A 27,122-nucleotide genomic window follows, 5' to 3' on the forward strand; every position below is an offset into this window, starting at 1 on the left:
CTGTTCTGAAGTTTAAGGTATCTTTATTTTAACAAAAAATATTCTGAAAATAAGTGAAAAAGTGAACAGTATAAATAGCATACCTTCAATTCATGTGTTGATGCCATAAATGCATACATTTCTAATATCATGGCTCCTATATTAATTTATTCAAATGTTTCCTATTCTCTACTTAAATTTTCAAAGTGAAGAACTGACTTCATATAAGATTCCATATTTAGAATGAATTTAAGTTTTAAAATATGGAACATATATTATTTGTCTGTGTGTATATATATGCACATACACATTTGTAGGGGGAAACATAGTTTGATATTTCATATAAAGAAGTCATGGTTTGGAAAATTCTAGTTGGTTTTCTTTTTCTTTTTTTTCAGATTTATTTATTTTGAGAAGTGGGGGGAGAGGGAGAGAAACTCAAGCAGACTCCACGATGAGCATGGAACCCAATGTGGGGCTCAATCCCATGACCTTCAGATGATGATCTGAGCCAAAATCAAGAGTAAGATGCTCAAGTGACTGAGCCACCCAGACAAGCCTCTAGTTGGTTTTCTTAACCTTAAACTTATCATAAATCAATAGAAGGATACAGATGCTTGAACTTTAACTTATTCGTTTTCTATATTAAAATAGTTTAGTATTCTATTCAAAATCAGATGTAGGTTAAAATCTTGGCCCCTAGACTTATTAGCTATGTTATCATGGAGATATAGTTAAACCTTTGCAACTCCCAGTTTATTTGTAAAATGAGAAAAATAAACAGTTTAATTGTAAAATGAGAAAAATAAAAACTCACAGTTAATTGAAAGGCTCAATAAATTTTACTGGTTACTGTTGATAAGAGTCAAACCACCTTTATTATGATTACATTGTATCTCTATGTTGTGCCTAGTTTGAGAATGGAAAGAAAAGAAAAAGGAAGTTAAGAGGTCTCGGGAACCATGTCATGAAGATACGTGGTTGAATAGGAAGGATGTTCAGACTGGAAAGGAAAAGACGAAAAAGGGACAATTATTAAATTTGTGATAGGCTATGACATATTTTTTAAACTGCTGATTTACTGCATCTTGGTCCAAAGGGAGGTGGGGTGGGAAAAACTTACTATGCTGGAATAGTAAAATCAATTCTCAGCAGCAGAATCCAATCTCAAAAACAGAACCCATGTCATACAAAGAAGAAAGAGGATAACCACAGAAATTACACAGGTATTTCAGTATAGAGAGAAAAGATATAGAGAGTATAGAGTACAGAGAGAAAAGATGGATACAATAACATCTCATTATTGTTTCAACTCTAGCACTTGTTAACTGTTTTTATATATGTATATATACATACATATATGTATATATACATATATACATATATAATTATATTGTATATAATATAATTATATTATATTTATATATGTATATATACATATATGTATGTATATATACATATATAAAAACAGTTAACAAGTGCTAGAGTTAACTGTTTATTATATTATATTATATACAATATAATTATATATAATATAATAAATATAAATATATTATATATTATATATATAAATATAAATTTTATTTATGTTTGTTTATAATATACACACACACATAATTTTTTTTAAAAATCCTGTTCTCATTTATAGAAACAGATCCTTACCATCACAATTATGACCAAATATCAGGTTATATAGTATACATTTTCAGTGTCATTACTTACTTCCCTTTATTTTCTTATTTTTTCTTAGTCTTTTTCAGTTTTAATTTAAGTGCTCTCATTCTGTTTTATGTGCCAAACAAGCCATCTTAATCTTTTTCTGGATTTTTTTGAAACTATTCTATGTCTTGATTGTGGTGGTGAATTTATGATTGCATTTTTCAAAATTGGCAGAAACCTGTGGTTTTTTTTACTACACATATTCTTCAATTAAAAAAAGAAAATATTTTTGAAATAAGGTAGAGTCCTAATAAAAGTAAAGAAAACAATGTATCTCATTAGAAATTTTGGCAATTTATAATTTTAGAATTCTTGTAAACTGTAAGAAAAATAGAATTATTTTTAATAGGTTTGTTTTGGATGTTAAGTCCCACTGGATTGTTATTTCCCTTCACAGGCATAAACTAATACTGAGATTACCCCCAAACACTATTTATGGTGTTACTTCATAATATTTTAAAGAACATACGATGAGATTTTCAAAAAACACAGTGTTAGATATGATCTGGCAAAGTATTATTTAATTCAAATTCAGTCATATATTTTTTTTAACCCATGAGTATACTTCCACATTTATTAAATGCTGGAATATTTGAAAAATAATCTAAGGGTAACTGGAAATTTTTACAAAATCCTAGGATGTCCAATAATGCCTGGATAGCATATGTAATTAGTGGAAAACAATAATTTATCTTACATGACATATTAATTAAAGAGAAATGATACTTTCCATTGTGATGTTAATGAGTTATTCACAAATTTTGTCATGTATGGCATATAACAGCAAATCCTCCTGTGTCTTTTTCCCTTGCCTCTCACAACCTCCTAGGGCACACCTAGTACAGGAAATTAAGAACTGTTAATAAATTTATTTTAATTAATGACTGGTCCAGATTGCTCTTTATCTTTTGTATATTGGTGAATGCCATCAGTATTAGCATCCTCGGTAGCATTTTCTTTTTTTTAATAATAAAGAATCTCTTAAGTAATCAGGATAAGACTTCATGAACATATAATTTTTATTATTGTTACTGTAAAAGGAGAGTTTTTGAATGTAAAATATTTGCTTTTATTAATAAATTAATCAGCCTATTTTGGATGTATATCTTAATAGAATCATGATATAAGAATTATTTTGGGGTACCACATGATGAATACCATTGCATTTTTTCAAAAAGGGGAATGGCTCTCAAAATCTAACTATCAACTAAGAAATTATATTATAATATGTGAAAGCATAATGGGCAAACATCAGAATATTTCATTTTTTTTTCTGATCAAAAACTCATTTAGGGGCACCTGGTTGGTTCAGTGGGTTAAGCCTCTGCCTTAGGCTCAGGTCATCTCAGGGTCCCGGGATCGACCCCGCAGCGGGCTCTCTGCTCAACAGGGAGCCTGCTTCCTTCCCTCTCTTCCTGCCTCTCTGCCTACTTGTGATCTCTGTCTGTCAAATTAATAAATAAAATCTTAAAAAAAAGAAACAACAACAACAACCTCATTTAGGGTAAAAAAAAAAAAATCCTCTTGGTTTATAAGGTCATCTGTGGGAAAACAAACAAACAAAAAAACTATAGTTTTTTAAATTCATTCTTTATACTGTCCATTATGATGATGTCCTTTTCAGGTAGGTGATTGGTTAAAAGGTAAAAACAAACAAAAGCTATGGGGAATGTAGTACGTTGTTGGCTAATGGCAATAATAACTAAAATAAGGGTGCCTTACCACATACCTTACATCTTTTTTTTATTTCCCTTGGTCTCTCACACCTTTTTTACCATTTTGAGTATTATTTCATCGTTTTATGAATGCTTTTCCTATTCTTTCTCCATTTGGTTTATTCATTTAAAGTCTGTGCCCTGGGGCACCTGGGGGGCTCAGCCAGTTACGCCATGGTGAAGCATCTACCTCAGGTGCTGATCCCAGGGTCTGGGATTGAGCTCTAGGTGCATTTGGGCTGCCTGCTCAGCGGTAGCCTACAAGCCTGCTTCTCACTCTCTCTCTGCCCCGTGATTGTGCTCTCTCTTCTCAAAACATATAACAAAAAGCTAAAAAAAAAAAAAAAAAAAAAAAAAAAAAAAAGTCTGTGTCCTGAAGTAGACTACGTCCATTTTTGGTTAAGAATCGCACTTCTATATATGCTAAATCCAGACACAGCACCCACCAAATAACCTCACTCAAAACAGAATGAATGAATGAATGTTTGAACTTTAGGAAAAAGAATAAGAGAACTATTTACTGAATGCTAAAAACTGTTGACTGATCGCACTCCAAACCTTACACATTTCTAATAGGGAGGAAGAGGTGTTTTTGAAAACAGCAACCAAAACAAAAATGAATGACTCTCTATTAGCATTAATGCAGATATGTATCAACGGAGACATCAAGCCAACAATTCTACAGATGAAGCTATAAATACTATCCAGCTAGTATATCTAACTATGTAACTATCCTAGGTATATAGCCTTCAAGTTTATGATGGAAAACTTCCATTGCCCAATTATATAACACTACACAGCTAATATCACTGAGCCACAGTGTCAGCAGATATGCCAACACTCGTATTTTTCTGGATTATTTATGGATGGCCTAAGAATATCATAGCTATAGCATACTGGGGCAGGGTCGGGGAGAGGGGGACAACTCCCTTTTAAGGAAGTATTTTTTTTAAATACCATTTCAAAATCTCCAGTGTTTCTTCAGGACCAGGTTTTATTCTGAAAATGCTACATTAAATTAATGTTAGCAAGAGAAGTTTCACTAAAATCATTAAAAATAATCAAGCACTATGAGAAGGATGAAGTCACTGCAGTATGACAGTTACCATAAGAAACCTCTGATCGTGTTAGTAGTAGCACTGCTACTACTGAGATTTTATTTGGGTGAGAGAAAGAGAGAAAAAGAGAGACCAGGAAAATTACTTGAATTTATTCTGAAAATCTCTGGCAGAAGAGTTCCTGGAACAGATGCCGTGACTTCTGGTTCCCACTGTAAGTCAGCTATATTATCAGTCAACAGGAAGTCATGACTCAACATGGCATGGACTCAGATTTCAAAGCGTTATTAAGAATATAATTTGTTTCCGTGTTAGGAGTTGTTAATACTTCTGAACTGTATTTAGATCTTAAAAACACTGTCACCTACTTCATGTGAAATATGTCCAGCTGCGGAGTTTTTGAGGCTGTGAACATTCTGCATCATTTTGGAAATGACCGACGTGTAGGAAGGAGGAGAGCATTGTAGAAGTAGAACTGGATGAATTATTTTAAAAAATTAAATTATATTTTATACAAGAATTTGATTTGTCCTCACCCTATGGTTTCTAACCACTTGCTAATGCTCCCTGTAGGAAGAATGAAGTATGATTTTTTTCTCAACCACAGACTTCTCTTCAGATACTTGAAGATGCCTCTTTCTTTTCCTGCTAAACCCTCTTATTCATCAATAATCTTACTCTCCATCTACTCATCTCTCTAGCCAGTTGCAGCTAACACTTGTATGTCACCATGTTCCATTCATTGTTTTAAGTATTTTAGAACCACTAACTAACTAACTCTCCTTAACAAACCTGAGATGAAGGTATTATTACAACTCCCATTTTATACATGAGGGTGCTAAGGCAAGACAGGCCAGGTAACTTGCCCAAAGTCCCACAGTTAGTAAGTGAAGAAGCCATTTTCAAACCCAGCCAATCAGATTTCATAGACTTTAGCTAAATATCCTAGTCCTTCTACCTTTCATCAAATGAATTATAGTCCCCAGAATACACAATAATGGGAGTGTCCTCTGTCAGACAAACTCTCACTTTGGCATTGCTCTTAAAATCTGGTGCCCTAAAGTCCTAAAACAAATTCTTAGGAAATGGTCTGACCAAATGGGAAAAGCATGAAATTTTATCTTTTATTCTAGATGCATTATTATTATCATCATCGTCATCCATATCATCAACACAATTGAAGACTGCATTCATCCTCCCCACCTCGTAAACAAACTACTGATACAAATTCAATCTGTGATTCCCCAAATCCCATAAGCTTGTGACTGACTGACTGACTGACTGACTGCGGGGTCTGACTATATGAGTCATTGCATCCCCAGTATATTATGCAGTGACTGGCAAAGAGTGAGTCAACTAATATGGATTTACTGGCAGAAAATGACTGAAGTTCTCCTCCCCCGCCCCATGAACAACTATCTAGCAGAATCTTCTTATTTTGGAATTATATAGTAAACAAACCTAAACAGAGGGCTTTACATTTACCTGTGTTAGATTTCAGCTTTTTCACTTTAGGTCCTTGGTAATGTCTGTCCATACCCATTTGATTCCTGATTTTATAATCTGGTCTACTAGTATATTGTTCCCCTGTAACCCGTCATCCAGCAACACAAAATGTCACATCTTCTATATCTTCATCAACGTTATTGGTTTAAAACACTCAGCAGGAGAGGGTCAGTGACAAAGCTTGTCAACATGCCCAGAAGACCACCTTCTAGGCGGATTGGTCAATCCTGTAAGATTTATTATTTTTTATTAAGATTTAGTTATATTAATTTGGTACGTTTTATTAAAAAATAATATTACACAATTTGGTTACACGCTGTGACTGGACTTTGTTCCAGTGTATTGGCTCCCTAACTTAATTTTAAGTTTCTCACCTATGGGGCTGGGGCTCTTGCTTTATCTCCCATAGCACTCAGGGAAGCATTTTGCACATTTAGACACTTGATGAATGATGAACAAATGAAATAAAATATTTTGAGCATGGTCATGACTCATCTAACAAGGAATCCTCATTGACAGGCTTTATATACAATTTCCTGGAACCATCGATTTTTAAAATATCACCTATGGCCAATCGAATTTCTCTTGGCTTTAATAACTTTTGGTACTTCTCATTCATATGAGACTCATATATGTAAGACATTTATAAATAAGAAAAAAATGCCTTTCTCTGATTAAAAGGAACCTATTCAGTCTATGGGAGTACTTAATCACCCATTCAGCTTGGCCTGGAGAGGAGACATGGCTGATGGTGGCAGATACAATAAATGGATGAATGAATGAATGAATGAATGAATGAATAACTAAAGTAAAGCAACATCACCTGCCTCGATCATAATGAATTCACAAAATAAGTCCATAGTGTCGGCTAAGTGGCTAATGACAAGCAATATAAGTTTAACCTCTACTTGGCTCTCAGGCAAAATTGATGCTGTATTAACATACTCCAATATTAGGATTTTCATATCATTATATCAAATACTACGTGACACTCTAATGCCTAACCAACATTAGTGAATTTCTGATAATACCAGGTCTAGTCGATGGAGCCTGGGAATTACTTCTCTTATCAAAATCCAGAGTTCTTAAGTGGGCTTATGATACATCAAAGTCACTTATAATTAGAGGAAAATATCAGCAGTAACTATGGGATTCTTTCCAATTATGGATTTCCTGGTGCTTGAATTAAGAATTTTTTGGCTCTAAAATGAAGCAGACTAACGCACTCAGACTACGTCTATCAATATTTCTGGACTGGAGAGCTCATATAATTCTAGGATTCTTGGTAAGCTGTCTGACCTCTTTACTGGCAGAGTGTTCTATCAGAGTGAATTTGTTATTAAAAGATAATTGCTTATTTTTTTGTTAAAGCAATCTTCCATTTTCCGCCCATGTAGTAGCTTTGTGTTATGGGAAAAGTAAAACAACAGGGGAATTACAGTCGCTGTCCTCAGTAGGTGAATGAGTATATGTTTATCTGCACTATTCTTTTGAAACTGAAAGCAAAGGAGTCTAATGTGATTTTTCTTGTAATCTGACCATTTTTCTCATCTGTCTGAGGCTTATTATGTTTATCTGTGGATGACTACTGTAATATTTTTAGCACTACTTATTAAAACTCATCTCTTGAAGTCTTGCTCAATATTGCTAATTAACTTCTTCATTACCATAAGCATGCTGCTAAGCCAACTACTGTCATCAAATGTTTTAAATGAATCAACAAAATCATGTAATATAAACAACGATACAGCTGCTCATTGTTTATACAGCTCAGCAAATAATAGCCAAGTGCTACAGACTGAATCAGTGAATATTATTCCTTCTCATTAATGGAAGAAGAAAGGAATTTAGTATAAGCTGTGCATGTCAAATAATAGGGCTCTTACAAATTCAGGAGGTAGTCAGCATTACATCTCTGCCTACAGTACTCATTTTCATCCATACTCTGCCAAAGGGTAACTCTGCCCTCCTCGTCCCATTTCGTGCAGTATATAATCAGTCCACTTGAAGGCTAAAAAGAATTGCTTCGGAATTTAAAAGGATCAATTCCATCGCATAGTCACTCTAATTCATTTAAGATCTTGAGTACAGAGCTAGATAGACACAAAATTAAGAATTCGGTATTTGTTAACAGTGAATTATGTAAAATTTTTAGCCTTATTATGTAAATTAAGGAAATCTAAAAGGCCTCCAAATTATCTCAGAGAGAATATATTTAGAATCTCAAATAAGTAATCATGATCGTTATTAGTAAAACAAGAAACCAATCCATCTTTCAGATTTTCCTTTTTCTCATAGCTTAGAAATGCCAAAAAAACTTGAAAGGTTTGTGTGAGGCTTTGCATTGTTTTATTACTTTTACTATTTCATACTCTTTTATCAGCAGAAATACCTTACATTGTAATCAGAATACAGTTTAAACAAATAAATCAAGCTTCATTCAATGAGAACGAATGACTGCATTTTCGGGTCTAAATGGAGGGGCAAGAGTTGGTGTAAAATTAATAGAATTAAAGGAAATTAAAAAAAAAAGATCTTTACAAAAACAACTACCCACCACAGTTAACTCTAGTGATACACACAAAAAATAGGTGAAGGAAAATTTAACATAAAGAAAGTTTCTCTTAAATATGGTTACTGCATTAAGTGAGACAGCACATCCATGCACAATTTCCATTTAAAAATGAAAAAAATATATATATAAAATTTTGAGTCTCCTTTAAGCATGTCAGAAGATTTAATTCAATGGATTCACATTTGAAAACGTGCTTTTGAATTTTACAATCCTATTGGGTCAAGGCTACTAGATGTTTCTGCCTTAAAGGACAACACAAAGAGCAGCAGAGGGCTGGACCAAACAAAGTTTACACATCAGCCTGGCTTAAGATGGAAGGTTCTCTGCACTCGCCCAGATCTCAGCTGGCAAAGCCGAGTGCTGTCCATGTTTAGGAAAGCCGGTGGGAATGGACAGAAGAAACCATCATGTGCCACAGACTAAGTATTAGTACATGTGGCAACTTACAAACATAAATGAAAGATTCAGAATTCTACCTACCCCTACTTTTGAGTATGAAAGAAACCTTTGCCCTAAATTAGAATCTGAGGTTCTGTTCATGGCGAGGATGGGATTCTCCTGGTTATTACATTCCTTCAAGTGTAGTGACAGGTCTAATTTGTTTTCCTACTCATCTTCCACCTTTTTTGTTTTGTTTTGTTTTCCCAACACAGGAACAGACCATGAGTGGTGGCAAAACACGGCAAGATTGCCTAGTCTCATCTCTCTTCTCACTGTGCTAATTTATTCCAGCTTTTCAAGGTGAAGACGAATGGCACCTTGCTTTGCCAGGACAAGCTTGCGAGGGGACGTGTCCGTCCTGCGCCAGACTGCTGTTCTTTTCTGTCAACCACACAGGTAGTAATTCTATGAGGACACAAGACAGGGTCATTTAATATAACAAAGTGATACACTTTGCTTCCAGAACAGCCTTAGCCCGGAGAGCGGACAGTTAGTATATACTGCTCCCCAGATTCTTAATGCATTAAGACAATATTTGAGCTAAGATATAAATCTTATTTAAACATTAGAGAATCTAGAGTGGTGATTCTTTTCCAAATCCAAAATCAACTCTAAAAAATACTATCCCTGGGCCTCACGTCATATACTGAAAACATCTTAGGGATGACCAGATGGGAAACAGACAGGGAATCTGTATCTTAACATATTTCCTCAGTAGTGAGTTATAGAGCTTCTTTGCAGTAGTTGTGAAATAGGAGAGGGGAAACATTTATTTAAAGGTGGTCAACAAAATAGTCACAGAAATTCTAAAAACAAAACAAAGAAAAACAGTTTAATGTTTTTATTATATTCTATAGTACATATGCTAGTGTTGTAGGGATTACGGATTATACAGCAATTCTCAAATTTAGCAAGCTATTAAAAATGATTAGTAGTATCCATCCCCAGAGTTTCTGATTTAATCTGGGATGGAACCTGGGAATTTGCATCTGTACCAATTTCCTTAGACCACACTTTGAGCTCCATTATCCCATATAACTTAGGCATAAGTTATTTGCAGTCAATTTGCATACACTGAAGTTTTATTACATGAAGAAAGAGGCTTCCAAAATATATAAACCCACTGATCACTAAAAAAAAGTTATTTGCTTCCTAAAAAAATTACACAAAAATTGTGATAAAATTACACAAAATTTTGATAAAACATTCTAATATGTCCTGCAAGAATGAATTATAATATTTACCATGAAAATGAACATCATTGCTTCTCTCTCATCAAAAATATTCACTGAATATCTTGTTTTAAAGGCTAATCATCAATGGTCAATGACCATACTTAACTACTCTTTCCTAAGAAATATAAACATGAACAAAAAAAGGATATGTGTGTAAATAAAAAATAATATTAACTGTTTTATTGTCAAAGCTAAAAGTTGTTTCATTTCTGATTAGAATAGTTGACTTTCTTTTCATTCATATTCAGTGTTGTCATATTTAAGCTATTAAAAAGAAACAACAGGCTCAAAACAGAGTTACTTGTGCTAAACCCACATCACCGAACCAAGGTTTAATACTTAACCTACTTCCAGTTCCAATTTTTTTAAGGAATGTTGTCTTAATCAGTTAGTCTGGAATTTTCTAGCCAGCACCAATGAGGTAATCTACCACATAGACCCTCTCCAACTCCCAAAAGAGGATGAGGTAATCTGTTCTTTCCTTAACCACCCCCACTTCCTGCCTATAAGTCTTCCATTTTTTCTTCAAGATTTTATTGACTTATTTAATGGGGGGAGGGGAAGAATGGGAGGAAGACGGACAAGCAGACTCTCACTGAATGCAGAGTCCAATGTGGGGCTCGATTCCAGGATCCTGAGATCATGACCTAAACTGAAATCAAGAGTTGGAAGCTCAGTCCTCTAGGCCACCCAGGTGCCTCTACAGCCTTACACTTTGTACAACTCCTTAGAGCTCCTTTCTAATTGTTAGATGGCTTGCTGCCTGATTCATGAATTGTTCAATAAAACCAAATAGATCCTAAAATTTTACTTGATTGAATTTTTGTTATTCAACAAAACTTATGGTTTTCTTTTTATGTTTTTACCTTTTCAATGTTCACCTTTACAAGCAACTGGTGAAAACTTATGGTTTGAACTGTTTAAGTCAAAGTCGATAGAGTACCACTAGACCAAATAATGTAATGAAACACTGGCACTATTTCTAAGTTCTCTGGAGTGAGAGATCAATCTATTCAGTTATTCCATATTTCTGTATGAGAGTAGATTCAATCTGTGTTACACACTTTTGTAGGGCTCTGTAACCAAGGAGTAGAAGCAAAGTCTCTAGGAATGCCCAACACTTTTTCTTTCCTAACATTTTTCTTTCCTAACAACGAAAAACACAAAAAAGCCAAAAAACTAAAAATAGAGTAAGTCTCCTCTCATGGTTTTATTCTCAGTAAGACTTTGGCATTTTCTTCTTCGTGGGTCCTAGTGCTAATTAACTAGTTAGTTACTGTCCTGACACAATTAGAAGGCCTTCTCATATTCCATCATAGAATTGTATCTAGATTATTGGTATTCTATCCATGTGGAATATTAGCTCAATTTTTAGAAATACATTTCACTACTTCAAAGACCGTACATATTCACTAAAGAAATTTGGTAAAATCCCCCAAAGCTCAAATCTGAACAATTAAGAGCTTAACTTTCATTAAAATTTTGAATTATCTGCCTGTTAAAATATACACTACTACTATCACTACTAAAATACTTATCCTCATAAATTTTTAAAAGCTTTTTATAGAAATCTTCAAATATAAATAAAAGCAGATAAAATATATAATGGTCTAAATTTCATTTAAACCTGCTTTAAAAAAAACCACAAAACTTTAACAATACATAATGAACATTTCTCATATCATTAAATATTCTTATACCCTATGACTTTTTTAGTTGTACTATTGAAACATTTAATAAATGATCTAAAAGAATATATTCATTGTTTGGGGGGAAAAGTTCTCACAGAAAGATTTATCCACACAGAAATAACTATGCAACTCTCTACAAAAAAGTTGTATATCACAGATACATTTACTTGACATTAATTCAAATAGTTGTGTAATCAAAACACTATAAAATTATACTTTGTAAATGTACTTTTTGGGATACAGAATATACATTGCACATAGTATATCCTACTATCTCAGCACTCTATAGGGATATGTATTTTAAAAACTCACTACATTTTATGAACTATTAAGGGAGTTTCAAAAATCATTTGATTATGTTTTAATTTTTACTTTGATACTTGAGATTCTGACCCCAATTTACAATACACTTCCACTAGATGAAAATTTTTTATATTCCTTATGTGAAGTCTGTCTTGAAATTCAACATTTTAAGGCATATATCTCTTCTGATTGGCTTATCTTTTTCATTAAATCCGAGAACTAAAACCACCACCTTCATTCATATATAAATCTTCCTGTTCACCATTAGGTTTAGACAGTTATAGCTTTCCCTGCTTACAAAACTGGGTACTTGAACTTTGTTGTGGTATGTTAAATTTCTAAGCCTGGAACATGATCAGCCAAGTCAGTAGTCCCGTTCATCGACGGACGTACTCTGCCATGTTTCTGAAAGCTTAAAAATATATGAGTATACTAAAAACTATCATGAGAATCCAGAATATATGTCAAGTTAATAGATTCACATTCAGGAGAAAATTCAGTTAAGGTGGTATAAAAATAATTTTTGAGCAATTAAATTCTCAAGAATTGTTTAATATGTTCAATAGCTGAAACACATGGTAGTTACTATGGGTCACACTCAATTAAAATTCCAGAGTAACGTTTTAATTTTCTGACAAGAGAGGGCTTCTTTTACTAAAAACATAATGATTTCCTGGAAAGAGGTAAAGGTTGTTGGTGTTCTGGGAAGCTGTAGTCCTGGCTTCTCTGAGTTATAAAGACATGTGGGGCTATATTCTTAGAAAGGGGGAATGCCACTTTAAGATTTTTTCTGATTTACCTTTTCACAGGTACCAATAGTTGATTTGATATATTATTTTCTTTCTTTTTTTTTTTAAGATTTTATTTATTCATTTGAGAGAGAGACAAAGAGAGCACAAGCAGAAGGAGGGACAGAGGGAGAGGGAAAAGCAGACTCCCCACTGAGCTGGGAACCTGGCGTGGGGCTCGATCCCAGGACACCGGGGTCATGACCTGGGCTGAAGTCAGACGCTTAACCGCCTGAGCCATCCAGGTGCCCCTGGTATATTACTTTCTAAGGGATAATGATCACATACTGTTTCTCTCTACCATCCACACTGACGGGGGCTTTTAAAATCTCTGGTGCCATGGGGGGGTGCCTGGGTGCCTCAGTGGGTTAAAGCCTCTGCCTTCGGCTCAGGTCACGATCTCAGGGTCCTGGGATCGAGCCCCGCATCGGGCTCTCTGCTCAGAGGGGAGCCTGCTTCTCCCTCTCTCTCCCTCTGCCTGCCTCTCTGCCTGCTTGTGATCTCTCTCTGTCAAATAAATAAATAGAATCTTAAAAAAATAATAAAAAAATAAAATCCCTGGTGCCAGCCAGAGGGTTGTCTCGTTCATATCTTCTCTTCCAGCTGCTTCTTATTCACGGGTGCAACCACACACAAGCTGCTCGTCTTCCTTTCCTACCACCCTGCAATCTTCCACCCACGGAGGGACAGTCCGGGGTACTCCACTTATACGTTATCTTATACAGGACGTAATAACGCCCTTGTACAAGCCTCTCTTCATATAAACGTGAGTTTCTCTAGGGAGGAAACCTAGAAGTAGATACGCTAGTTCACAAAATAGGTCTATCACGTAGAGAAGGCTATTCTCAGCTATTGCCAAGATATTTATGATAATTCGCATTCACACCATCAAGGTATAAGCGTTCCACACTGTGCCCTTAATTTTTTCTTTACCCACTTAAGGCAATTAAATCAATCTTGGAAAATGACTTTTTAACACTTTTAAATGCACCTTCCCTTGAAAAAAGAGAACTCATTCATTTCTTGTCCATTTATTTTTACACAACAAAACACATTTATTTCCCTTTTATTTCTCTCGTCCCTAACTCCTTTCTTCCTTCATTTTGCTTTTCCATCATGTTGTCAATCTTGCCCATAGAAGCTGAACATAGAAGTTGTGCTAGCAAAACATCTGAATTACAAAAAAAAGAAGAAATAATAATATAGATTAACTAGAATTAAATTTAATAATGAGCCATATCCATGCACTGTAACATCAAATTCTACTGTATGCTTGTGTGCATTATAATTCTTCCTATTGGAAACAGAAAATGCTGTGACTTCATGATGCAGTCAAATATAGTCAAATACACCTGAGTTTCTTTGAAACTCACATTGACATCACAGGTTTTTGTGGGCAAGCGATTGAGTTTCTCGGTCTTAGTTTCCTCATCTGTCCTCATAGCATTTTCTTAAGGGTGAAAGTGTGTGTGTGAAATCTGGTGCAATTGGGAGGAGATGGTGGTGCTCTACAGTACCAGGTGCTGTTTGCTCGTCCTTACTCTAACTCAAGGTCGATGCCTCCTTGCTGCCTTTCGTTTCTACTTCAGCTTAGCGGCTTTACTTGTGTTCTAGTAGCATCTACATTGCCTTCCTGCCTTCCCTGCTCCTTGGCTGTGGTAACTGTATTCCTTTTAACCACTGACAAATGCCAACCGACGAATTCCTTTTAAAAACTGACGAATCAGAAAGCCCGACATACTAGGAGTCTAACTGCAAATCTGGACTGTTTGCATTCTTGACCTTTTCTGACTCTCGATTTCTTCATCTGGAGGATAATGTTTTCTTTGCACGATATTTGTAAGGGTTAAATTTGGTAATCTGTGTAAATGGCAAGAAAAGAGAAAATTCAGTAAGTAGCAGGTGATACTACTATTTTTTGACAACCCCCTTTCTGTTTCTTTTTATTTATTCTCACTATTTTTTATTTTAAGATTTATTTATTTATTTGAGAGAGAGAGAGAGGGTATGTACACCAGTTGGAAGGGCAGAGGGAGAAGGAGACAGACTCTCAGGCAGACTATACACTGAGCATGGAGACCAGCTTGGGCTCAATCTCATGACCCTGAGATCACCACCTGGGTGAAAACCTAGAGTCAGGGCTAAACCAACTAGGCCATCCATGGTGCCCCGGTTTTCACTGTTCTGTAAGCCCTGTGAGGATAGGGTCAATACCCGCCCTGCTCATAAGTATAGCCATTGAGCATCCCACAGTGCCTGGCCTTAGCTGTACTTAAAAGACAGGGTTACGGGGCACCTGGGTGGTTCAGTTGGTTAAGCATCTGCCTTCAGCTCAGGTCATGGTCCCAGGGTCCTGGGATCGAGCTCTGCATCAGGATCCCTGCTCAGCGGGGAGTCTGTTTCTCCCTCTCCCTCCAGCTCCCCCTGCTTGTGCTTGCTCTCCCCCCACCCCCGAGTCAAATAAATAAATAAAATCTTAAAAAATAAATAAATAAAAGATAAGAGTACCGAGGGGAGGAAGGGAGGAGCAGAGAAGGGAGGTGGGAAAAAAGGAAGGAAGGAAGGAGGGAGGGAAGGAAGAACTGGGGGGGGAGTGGGGGGGGGGACCAGTCAATTACTGGGCTTCTGACTTAAAGCCAATTTGACTTTCTGCTTCTGCTTTCTACAGCAATTTTGATTATGTGCCTGAATGTCACTTTTAAATCTTTGACTTTTTCTTAGTATTTCCAATTCCACTTTCAAGCTTCCTCTCACTAAATCATTACCACTTACATCTCTTGGTGGACTCCTCTATAAAATATAAAGGTTTACATTTTTAGTTTAATATGTGAATTTGTAGCTATATAGCAATATTAGTATAGATTTTTGGGAAAGTTTACTGTTTTTTTAAAAATCACAGTCCATTTTATATTTTTTATTGAATAGGATATTTCTAAGTAAAATGCCATTATCTTTTTTTAAAGGCAAAAGTTTCTTCAAAGACATTTCTTATATTTAAAAAAATTATTGTAAGAGATCATTCTGAATCATGAAATCAACAAATACCTATCAATTCACTCCTTTTTGTATATTTTTGGTAGAATCATTTTTCCTAACATTATTTTTAAAAATCTAAATTTTAAAGCTAAAATATTTCAGTCATTAGACGTTTCAGAAACAAAGGACGGGATCATTTTACTTTGTATCTTAAGTGGGGTAAGCAGATGCAAAAAGTTTGACCATGAATTGTACTATTGAAGAGCATAAAGAGAAAGAGGCAGAGTTCTTATTTAAGCAAATAAAAAGGAAATGTTCTCCACTTGTTTTTAAGGAAATCTGATAGGTCTCTCCCCCAAAACTGTCTAACACAGATTTTACCTGTCATTTATGTATCTGAAATTATTTGGTCATGAATCATTGCAATTTGAGAATTTAGCTTCCTGATGGAAAAGTACTTAAGAGAGAAATACCTTTGTCCTTAAAGTCATACTTTGGATTGCCAACCCTATTCTAAGCTACTTGACCACTACCTAAAACTTGAAGCGGGCGGGGAGGGGGGGGGCCCACAAAGAAATAAAGCAAATGTCAGGTTTTGCTATATAATAAAATCAATTCTCATTTATCTGTGCTAATGTGGACATACACAGAGTATTCCAAAGTGGAACAGTTTAGATAATCAGAAATCTCATTTTAGTCATTTTAGCCACTATTGCCAACCCTGAGGAGAGGCACTAATAATGAGCCGCAAAACCATTTCAGTTCTACTGGCCTGCCCTCTGGTGGACGTGCTAATGAGCAGGGAAATGACTATGGAAAGGACAGCTGGTGTGAGTGGGAAGCTTATTCACAAGTAAGTCATCTTTTTATGACTGTGTGTTGCATGTAGAAACAATTTTGATTACATTTCTAATAATTACACATTTATCAGGGACATCGCTCTGTAGGGGAAAAAAAAAAAACATAGCAAGTTATATCATTTGTGAACCTCTTTATCCTTTGCATCTTGTCTCCTACATGTCAGGTGAATGGCTAGCACTGGGCTTGGCTCTAAAAAGGCGGGTGGAGCTTTGCTCTGTCCAGGCCCGTGATTTGATATTCCGAGCCTGAAGAGCAGAAGGTGTCATTCTGAAGAGGTTTCACCTTCAATTACGATGAAGGGAAAATACAAGGGAGGTAAAAACAAACAGAGGAGACTTCAGCTGATGTTGAGCTGCGGTGCACCAGCGAGGGCGCATTTCGCAAGTTCTGGCTGGGCTCCCTGAAAAATCACCAGCAGCAACTCCCCTCCGGTGACAGCTGGCACTCCCGGCGGTGAAGCCGCACCGGGAGGAAGACAGGGGCTCCTCTGCACACAGGGAAACAGCTGATGCACAAAAATACAGACCGGGATGAAATTAGCAACAAGTAGCTGACTATTTTTTTCTCTTTGTAAAGTTCACTCAGTTACTAAGACGGATGTAAATTCAACCCTAGAGACAATGAGGCCTCTCACGTGGAACTGGGAAGCAATCCTCACCCCTAGGCTCAGGGACAAACCCTGATTTAAGATCCCGTTCCTTGCAGGCTCTATCCTGCGAGCAGGGTGCACCATCTTTAACTAAACCGTTCGGGAAGCAGATTCAGCTACCTATTAAACACGTGACAGTTTCAAAATGTTCAGGATTCTCTGCCCAGCGCTCACATTACTCAGCTGTCAAAGTAAAGGGCTCAGATATATGATGTGAAAATTACATTTTAACGAGGTGTCATGTGTGTTTAAAGTTCTTATTCATCACTACATAGTCACAGCCTGTACTGGAGACACAAATGCACTTAATTAGCATATTATAAGGACAGAAGGTTCACCTTATCTGCATTGTTAAACTGTTATGTGTAGGCTTTTTGTTGTAGTTTTTAGGATCTGTTATCTTCAGCATATAAGGAAGGATACATTTACATAATCTCAAACGGCTTTCACTTTCAAGAAAATATGGATTGTATTCAGGAAGCAGAACCGTCGTAAGAGACAGTAACTGCCTGTCTTCATTGTTTTGTTGTTCATCCTGATTGCCTGATGTGTTTCATTAAATCACAACCCATAGATTTTTAGATCTGGTAGACATGTTAACTTTAAGAAATCTTTGGAAGTGGGCTTCTCTGACTATTCTTATCACCAACCTAAATCTACTTCCTCTTCCTTCAGTAGCAAATACTGGAAAACTTTGTATATTTGACAAGGAAAGTTTTGATTGTTCTATAGACAGTTGAGAAGCAAACTGAAGAGTCCAAGAAAATACCTCACATGCCCGTGCCATTTATTAATGAATAACGGACTCAGCATAAGGCAGTTTGAGACAAAGAACTTAAGGGTGAAAGTCAGTCCGTAACCAGTAATAGCTAAGGGGAGATGATGCAACTGACTGGCTAACACCAGCTGGAGCGGATATAAGGTAGTTCTAGAATTACAGTGCCAACCTGAGAATCACTCAAATGACATGTGAAATAGCCAAGTATTATTTGGAGGGTTTTAACATCTACCTTACAAGAGCCAGCTAATGGCAATGATGAAAATATAGTTCATGGGGCACCGGGGTGGCTTAGTTGGTTAAGCGTCTGCCGTTGGCTCAGGTTATGGTTCCAGAGTCCTGGGATCAAGCCCCGCATTGGGCTCCCTGCTCAGTGGAGAACCCCGCTTCTCCTTCTCGCTCTGCTGCTCCCCCTGCTGGTGCTCACCCTCTCTCCCACTATCTCTGTCAAATAAATGAATAAAATCTTTAAAAAAAATACAGTTCATATCCTATTTTATAAGATAGGATATAGGCTCAGTTAAAAGTACATTTGAAAAAAATTCTAGATCTGGTAGTTCTAGTATGATTTTCTGGTCGGAAAAAAAGAGAAGAAGCGCTTTTACATTTACTTTATACTAAGATGCTAACGCTTGCAAGCATTTCGGATACAGGTGTTGCAAACTGAATCCCCTGTTCTGCAGACAAAATGTGTTTTCAACAGAATACGATTATTATTCATTTCTGAATATAAAATACGTTCTGTTTTTTCAGACTTGAAGAAAATCCTAAAATTCGTCAACTGAAAAATTTGAGAATATGTTCTGAATATAAAATTCATTGAACAGTTGCTCACTTCCTTCCCTATTATAAGACTACCGACTCCAATGTCTTCTAATTACTTCTGAAAGAAAGCGCATCAGGTGTTAATGTGCTTTGGCACGTCTCCCTAACACCTGCTAAACTTGCTTAAGGTTACCAAAGCTCTTTACAATCTGAGTGAAGAAGAGAAGAAGCTGGATGTAGGGGTTGGGGGTGGGGAACAGCTGGCATGAATCCTAAAACTTCCAGAGTAGGAAGTGTGAGGTCAACAGTGACAGCGACGGGGGCATACGCGTCATCTTCATAAAACAAATTTTAGGACTAATACTCTTATTCTCATAATATTCTGAATATTAATATATACGATAATTCATTCTTTGATGTATCAAATCGTCCAACAAATCTTGAAGAGCACCCACTATATATTAGGCACTCCACAGGGACCAGTAAGCAAAAATGACTGAAGCTGAAGCCATATCAACAAGATTATTTCTATGTGAATCAAAATCTCATTTAGCTCTGGAGCAAAAGCTTTTTATAAATTGGAAATTCTTTGCATTCGTATGTTCTTTACCATGTGAGATAGAACTATATTATTAAAAACTGTTTTTGCACAATTTGCAAACATAAATTATTATGTGACTAGCAATACTGCATAAATACAGATTCATTTTCCATTACTTTCATGCTGGAAAACTACAGAAAACGCTGGCAAACTTCCATTTAATCTAATGCAAAATATATGATGACAGTTCCGAAAATGTTTTTAGACAAAAAATGAGAACAAATTTTAAGCTTTTTAAAACTTGGCCCAGAAGAGCAGGCCCATTAAAGCACTTTTCAAGGAGAAACTTCACTTAAAATTAACAATGAACATTTGGAAAACAAGTTTAAAAAAATCATATTAATATTAATTGATTTATACGGCTATTGTTGAAAACAACGTGTTTCACGGACTGTACCAGTCCCAGGATGATTTCCTTTGAAAAAGAATATAAACCAATGTCCTGTAGCGGAGCCGACCCAACAAAGGCAGGGCAATTAGCAGTCTGAAAATGGGTGTTGGGAAAAGTAAGGGACTGAAGCTCAATGATTTCTGCGGCTACTTTTAGGAGACACTGTTTTCCTTGTTATTCTTCTTAAAGTTCGCCGTTTCAGAAGTTAAAATGGACTCTTGCTAAGAAGAGAAAATATGTCCGATTTCACGGCTGAAGAACAGACACAACTTTTTAGAGCACAAATCTACGGTAATCTTATCGCGAGAACTACAGATTCGATTTGCAGCTACAGAGTGCCTGGCATACGGGGAGACTGAGACCACTTCCAGCAAATGAACGAATCTAGAGGCACAGCCTCCATAAACACTTGCCATGACCAGTGCCCTAGGAGGGAACATGAATCTGGAGTTGGGATGCCCTTCAATAGCTGTGGGGTATTTGAGTCATACGAGCTATGGTGTCTTAGGTTCCTCATTTAGAAACTGTGGATGAGAACTTTTGCAGGGTTGGAGTGTGGCTATTTGGTTAAATTTGCTATCCCTTCCGCAAATATCATCTCATTAAAATTTAACAACATTTTCGGAGATCAGGGTTATTTTTTCCATTTTGTAGACCAAGCAATGGAGGCAGAATTCAAACCCAAGCCCTATGGACTCCCAAGCTCACATTCAGAGCTGCATGCTACCTGTGCGTACGCTTCCCCAAAGGATTTTTACGTGTACAAGAGAAAGAGATTTGCTCCCTAACTTCCAGCTCCCAGATCCTTTAATGGGTCGAAAAGTGATATTCAGTACAAGCATGACACAGATACCCCCTTGCATAAGAACTTCAGAAGTGTGAGTTTTCATTGATTAGAACTCAGTTAAAATCAGAGCAAAAAAGCTTGCTTCCAACAGATGGCAACAGCAAATACACTTTAGATCTACAGACTCAGAATTAGCCTTTTTGACCCTAACATATTTATAGTAAGTTGTTTCTGTACATAAACACATAAGAAGATCCATAATAAGAATTCACTAAAGGCAATTTCTTTGAAAAATGTCAACCTAATTTACTAAAGAAAAACATCCAGCTGAAACCGTTTGCAAGGAATAAGATGAACAGCTTCTATTAATGCTAATTGAAATTCTCATATCCACATGTACAATGCAGAAAATTTACTTCTACACTTACTCTTCCTGCCTCGAAACTGCAGTAAGTCCACACGAAAATGCTGGCTTTTAAATCTGAGCATTAATGCATGAAAATTGATCATTTTTCTTATGATTATATTTACAAATTTACAAATTACAGATGGAATCTTACTCTTTACAAAACAGACAAGGTCTTCATTGTTATTTAAAGAAGGAAAACCTGAATCTCCAGGCAAAGTTAGGAATTTGTTTCAAAAGCTGAACTTTCCCATTTCTCAGTGCCACTTTAGTAATATCCTTTCCACAAACACGAAAGCTAGTATATTTGGGCAAGACGGTTTAATATTATAACTCCCATAAACAAACACATAAAAGTAAATGAGTGGTGTACTTTTTCTTATGTCCACAATGACCGGTCATATAAATATATTCACATACGTAAGTTTACTAATATCTACTGAAAATATCTTTGTATCAAGTCTCTAAATACTTGGGACCATGGTATGGTCTTGTTCTTTCAGGTTAATTTAAAAAACTAAACTCAGGATTTGCATCAATTCATCAAGTCAAGCCCTGGAATGCTAATTAACCTTAATCTATTTATTATTAGAGATAAAAATAATGTATAATATTTTCAATAAATAAAACTTGAAACATGTTACTCTCTCTTCTTCACCGATTAACCACAAAAGATGAGTTGTTACCTGCAGGCAATTAGAAATTATGTCCTATTGCAATTTAAAAGTTGGAAGAGGTGTGGGGGGTTGGGAGGGCCTGGTGGTGCATATTAAGGAGGGCAGGTATTGCATGGAGCGCTGGGCGTGGTGCATGAACAATGAATCTTGGAACACTGAAAAAATAAAATAAAATTAAAAAAAAAAAAAAGTCAGAAGAGGCTAAGAACCACACACACACAGAGTTTTCATGGCCAAAATATAAATTTTAGTTTAGGGGTATCACAGTTATGAAAAAAAAAATGTCTTCCCAGAATACTCCAGATGGTTGATTCTTGCTTAGGTTTTGAACTGAAGGGTGTATCAGATTGAAAGAGCTTACCTGTACAGTGCTGAGTCAGGTACTGTACTTGAGCTAGGAGAGTTTCTGAAGATTTAGTAAGGAGAAGTTGCTTTTGCTGCTGTTGCATACTTAGGCATAATATTAGCATTGCTGGCCATGGAAAGAATTGCTGACACTCTGACTAAGGCCTCTTGGAGATTAGAGAAAACGCCAACTCATTTCTCATTCTATCAGAGTTAAGAAGCGGAAAGCTACTCCCTCATTCATTCAACAAAAAGTTACTGAGCCTTTATTTTATATATGCCATATATTATACTGGTATCCATGTGGAACTTAGAATCTGGTTGTGTAAGAAGACGTGTGTGTAATGAACTAAGTCAGGAATCAGAACAGCATGGTAGTACATGCAGGGTAAGAGCGGGGCAGGAAACAAGTTGTATTAACATGTAAGTACTGGAAGACACACAGCGTAATCTTTGAATCGCTATATTACTGTCAAGATTCAAACACCTGTATCTTAGTTTGCCATTACACTTTATCACGAAGAACAGCATTACTGCTAGTTAAAATAACCGAACCTCTCAACTTAGATAATTCTATTCAGTTATGTAAACAAAAATTTAAAATAATAAAGCAATTTATGACTATCTGTAAATAACATTAAAAGGAAATGGTATGTCCTAGAGAGGAAAAAGACAATTTTAAAGAATTGGGGGGGGGGGCACTTGGGTGGCTCAGTGGGTTGAGTGTCTGCCTTCAGCTCAGGTCATGATTCCAGGTTGCTAGGAATCAAGCCCCACGTCAGGCTGGGAAGTCTGCTTCTCCCTCTGCTCCCCCTACCCCACTTGTGCTCTCTCTCTCTCTCTCAAATAAATAAATAAAATATTTTTTAAAAAAAGAATTGGAATTAAAGATAATCTCTGGTTTACTCAAAGCAGTGTTTTGTATTGTTTTTTTTTCTTAGAAAATTGAGGTCTATTTGTTTGTTGTTGTTTATCACTTATAAACATTTTTCTATATGCATCAATTAGGTATACTCGGACGTGCGTACACTCAAACCAACAAGGTTCCCAATAGGGGTGATCATATGTGACACTCTCTGCAAAGTGAATATATTGTCGCAGGGGTCCTGAAGCATTATATCAAGGGAGCCCTTGACATTTTTCCAAGTGGAGGGCACTTCTGAGGGCATGTCACAATTAATTAGACAGGATGGCATTCTATTTTAGTAAAGGTTTTGTGTACTTCACTACACAAAGAACTAACCAGCTGATAATAAAAATGCCCTTCAGAGAAGGGCTTAAGACTGGAGACTAGCTGCACAAAGGAGAAAAAGTTTCTCACACGTTTTTTGTTCTTAGAGCTTAAAGTGCTTAATGACAACATTTTGTAGACGAAAAGATAATGAACAGTTTTCAGCTACACAGGCCAGAAGGAAGACAACAAGGGAAGTCTAATCATATAATTAAAAAACTTATCAAAAACAAACTGCAAACATCTCCCCCTCCAGTATCATCAAAAAGCCAAACTCACCTGATCTACCATCCAGAGGTCCAAAATCCAAGGAGTATTTCACAACGTGATAGTTATTCCATACGTACAGAAGGTTGTCCCTGGGGTTGTAATCCACAGCTGCTATGTACTGGTATGAATTGGGAAAGGGGACATCCACCAAACTATCCTTACTTTGGTCGGTGTTGTAAATGTAGTCAATCTTATTCCCTGTGGCCTCATTGTCATCATCCTCGTAGACCGATTTGACCACATACAGAATCCCGCAAATCATAAATGCGTTGGAAGCTGATCTTTTATCGTAGGCGGTATCCCATGTCCCTTCAATCCGTAGGGTATAAGGGTTCAACTGGCTAATGACAATTTTACCATTATTTTGTTCTGTTGCATAGATCACCCAGAGCCCATTTTCATCCACTGCCAGGTCTATGTCAGATTTGCCTCCCCATCGGTAAGGGGAGGTATCATGGTAATTGGCGTTTGCTATGATCGCCTCTCCGCTCTTTATCCTAGTCCGCAAATCAAACTTTACTATGTTCCTGGTGCGCTCTTTGTTGAAAAACAGAGCTCCGTCATACACTACAAACCCTGTGCCGTCCACCCTGTGAGGAAGCTTGTAGGTTGTAGTAGGTCTTCCGGCGATGAAGTCATCCTTGGAGGAGTACTCAGTGAGGGTGTCGGTTCTGTAGGGCGTCCAGGGCATATAATAAATCTTGTCAGAAGCCTGCAGAGGGTCTTTGCACCATGCCCCAGATTGGTGGTCGGATTCAAACAAGTGTTCACTCTGGTATACTCCTTTCAGTAGTCCAGGACAAAGAAAAACTGTTGAAAGGGAAAGAGTTAAAATGATAAACATATTAATTTTAATATTTTGTTAGAGATTTTTATTTTTCATCAAATGGAATGTAACTCTAACAAGTTATACCCACCACCACTTAATTCTTTCGTTGCATTCTTCTGAGTACACATATTAATTCTGACTTTTGCTCAAAATCATTTTGATTTCATTTGCTGAAAAATGTGGCCTCTCTAGGAATACTTGTGTTTTCCTTTGATTTTTACCTTTGTAAACATGTGATACTATATTTTTGGATATATATATATATATATATATATATATATATATATATACAGGTGTGATGTATGTCTATGTATTCCATAGACATAAAATAAATACAAATGTTTTTACATAATATTTTATGTATCTTATTTGAAATTAAATATATATATTGTTTTCACTCTGATGTTAGCCACTCAATAACTTATCATTAAGAAATAAATAGAAATCCAATACTAATTAAGTATAATAATAAAGGAAAAGAAAAGCCCTATAATACAGGCCACTGAATCTTCTAGCAAAAAAATAAACAAACAAAACAAAACCAAAAACCTCTTAAAGCTACTATAGCACACACAGAGCATGCAACCCACACAATTAAAAATGGGTGATGGATGGATACTGGGAGGAAAAAGAGAAAGGAAGAAAAAGAAAGGAAAGAAGGAATAAGGAAAGAAGAAAGGTGAAAGGTTACAGAGAAAAGAACCCAAGATCTAGATTTTAATCAGTTAAAAATGTCCTGTTAAATACAGTAGTATTGGAACTTAAAAACATGTACCTTTTACTGTTACATGAGAAGAACATTAAAAAACAAGATTACTTGCTACAATATTTTGCTGCTCATACTTCAGATTGAAAATGGGCAGGAATTATCTGATTCACTTCATTTTTAGTACGATTCAGTAGCGCACTGTGTGAATAGTGGCAAGCAACCCTGGCCGGCTTGTAATGCAGGGGCTACAAAGCAATGTTTCCCAAAGAGTGGTCCTTGAAGCACCTGTTTCAAGTGGTATAACTAGATGTTACAAAGACAGAAAACAGGTATCCTCAGCCGTGTTTAAGAAATAGCATATTAAATAGAATTGTGGCAGAGATTCTAATAGCTTTGGTATATCCGTGAATCTCCCAGGCAGGAGGGACGAAGATGAACAAATTTCACAATCTAATTTAATCACGGAACCTTTTCTACAGAGCCTGTTTGAAGTGTAGTGTTCTGTTGAACCTGCTATGGGAAACACCGCTCTAGTATTTTTGTGAAGCAAATACACTGAAAAATAATCATGCAGTGCCATGTTATATTTGAGATGATTAGAAGGGTACGGGGTGGAGAAATTAAGAAATCATAAGGAATTCGGATGTTGAACCATATTTTAATGATTCAAGTATTATTCTCTTAATATTAGTCATTAGTTGCTCTTTAACAGCAACTATAAGCCTAGATCCAAAGGAAAATGAGCGAAGATAAAACTCAGCTAGGATGTGCAGGTTATTAAAAAGGAGAGTGCATTATTAAAATGTCCGAAGTTTTACTTTTGTAGAAATGAAAAGTTCAAGGGCCAAGCTGACCACCAAAATCTTCCGTAGCAAGGACAGAGGGCTTTCACCAATTCGTACTCAAAAATAAAATCGGTGATTAGAAGAATTTCTAATATGATGGCTATAATTACAAAGAATGGAGAGGCATTGTTGTCAAAATTGCATATAAAATTTAAGTCGGTTAATAATGAGCCCATGATTACTAAAGTAATTTATTAGAAGGTATTTCAGAAAACTGTCTCCCCTTTTCCCCCAACAGTTAAAAATTAATGGAATGGGGAGACCACACCAGAGCTATGGAAAATTATCTAGTCTAGAAATGAAAACAAATTTAAAGCAGTCATATCCACCACCATTTACTGGATTTTCTAACTACTTATTTAAAAGTAAAGAGGAAGAAAATGCACAGTTGAAAATTTTACATGATTAAACTCTTTTAGGATAAAAGGATCAAACCAGCACTGGTCATCACAACAGATTAAAGTGAAGTTGAGCAGCAGAAGTAGTAAATAAATTTTCATAAAATAGATAAGAATTAATACAAAATTATTTTAACTAAATGTTAAACTGTTAAATAACTTAGCCTATAAATAGTATATAATTTATGAAAGGTATTTAATTACCTTTTTGTTCCACTTCTATTGGAGAGAGAGAAGTACAGAGAGAAAGGAGAAAAGAGAATAGATTAATGGTACGGTATTGGCCAAGCACTTTTTATTCACCTCTTCCAAACTGAAAGTAAATAATTTATTTCACTCATACTTGCTTTTTGAACATAGGTTTTTTTCTTAAACATTCCCCTAGTAAAATTATTTTTTTAAAAAAGCAATCATATTATAAACTTAAAAACACAGTACAGACTTAGAAAACATAAGGCAAAGGTTATTCAAGCTAAGATTGAAAAAAACATACAATTTCAAACTATAGGCATAGGACATACAATATTCATAATAAGAACACCAGTATCTCCCTTGAAAGTTAGGAAGGTAATTATACGCATAAAGCTTTCAAAT

At 36.0% G+C, this 27,122-nt stretch overlaps 1 protein-coding gene across 1 annotated transcript in view; it reads right to left on the reverse strand.

Annotated features, from left to right (window-relative positions):
- Positions 1-26,741, reverse strand: part of LOC308338097 (adhesion G protein-coupled receptor L3-like) — a gene marked incomplete at its 3' end in the record, with an annotated part of 50,460 nt that extends 23,719 nt beyond the window's left edge. Inside the window, exons 1-2 of the mRNA XM_080831658.1 lie at positions 26,733-26,741; positions 23,757-24,557 (exon numbers count right to left, since the gene is read on the reverse strand). Coding sequence (XP_080687784.1) covers positions 23,757-24,438 — 682 coding nt within the window. The remainder of the gene's footprint in view (positions 1-23,756; positions 24,558-26,732) is intronic.
- Between the last annotated feature and the right edge of the window lie 381 nt (positions 26,742-27,122).

This window comes from Martes martes (assembly GCF_963455335.1).
Source record: "Martes martes genome assembly, contig: scaffold_236, whole genome shotgun sequence".
NCBI lineage: Eukaryota > Metazoa > Chordata > Mammalia > Carnivora > Mustelidae > Martes > Martes martes.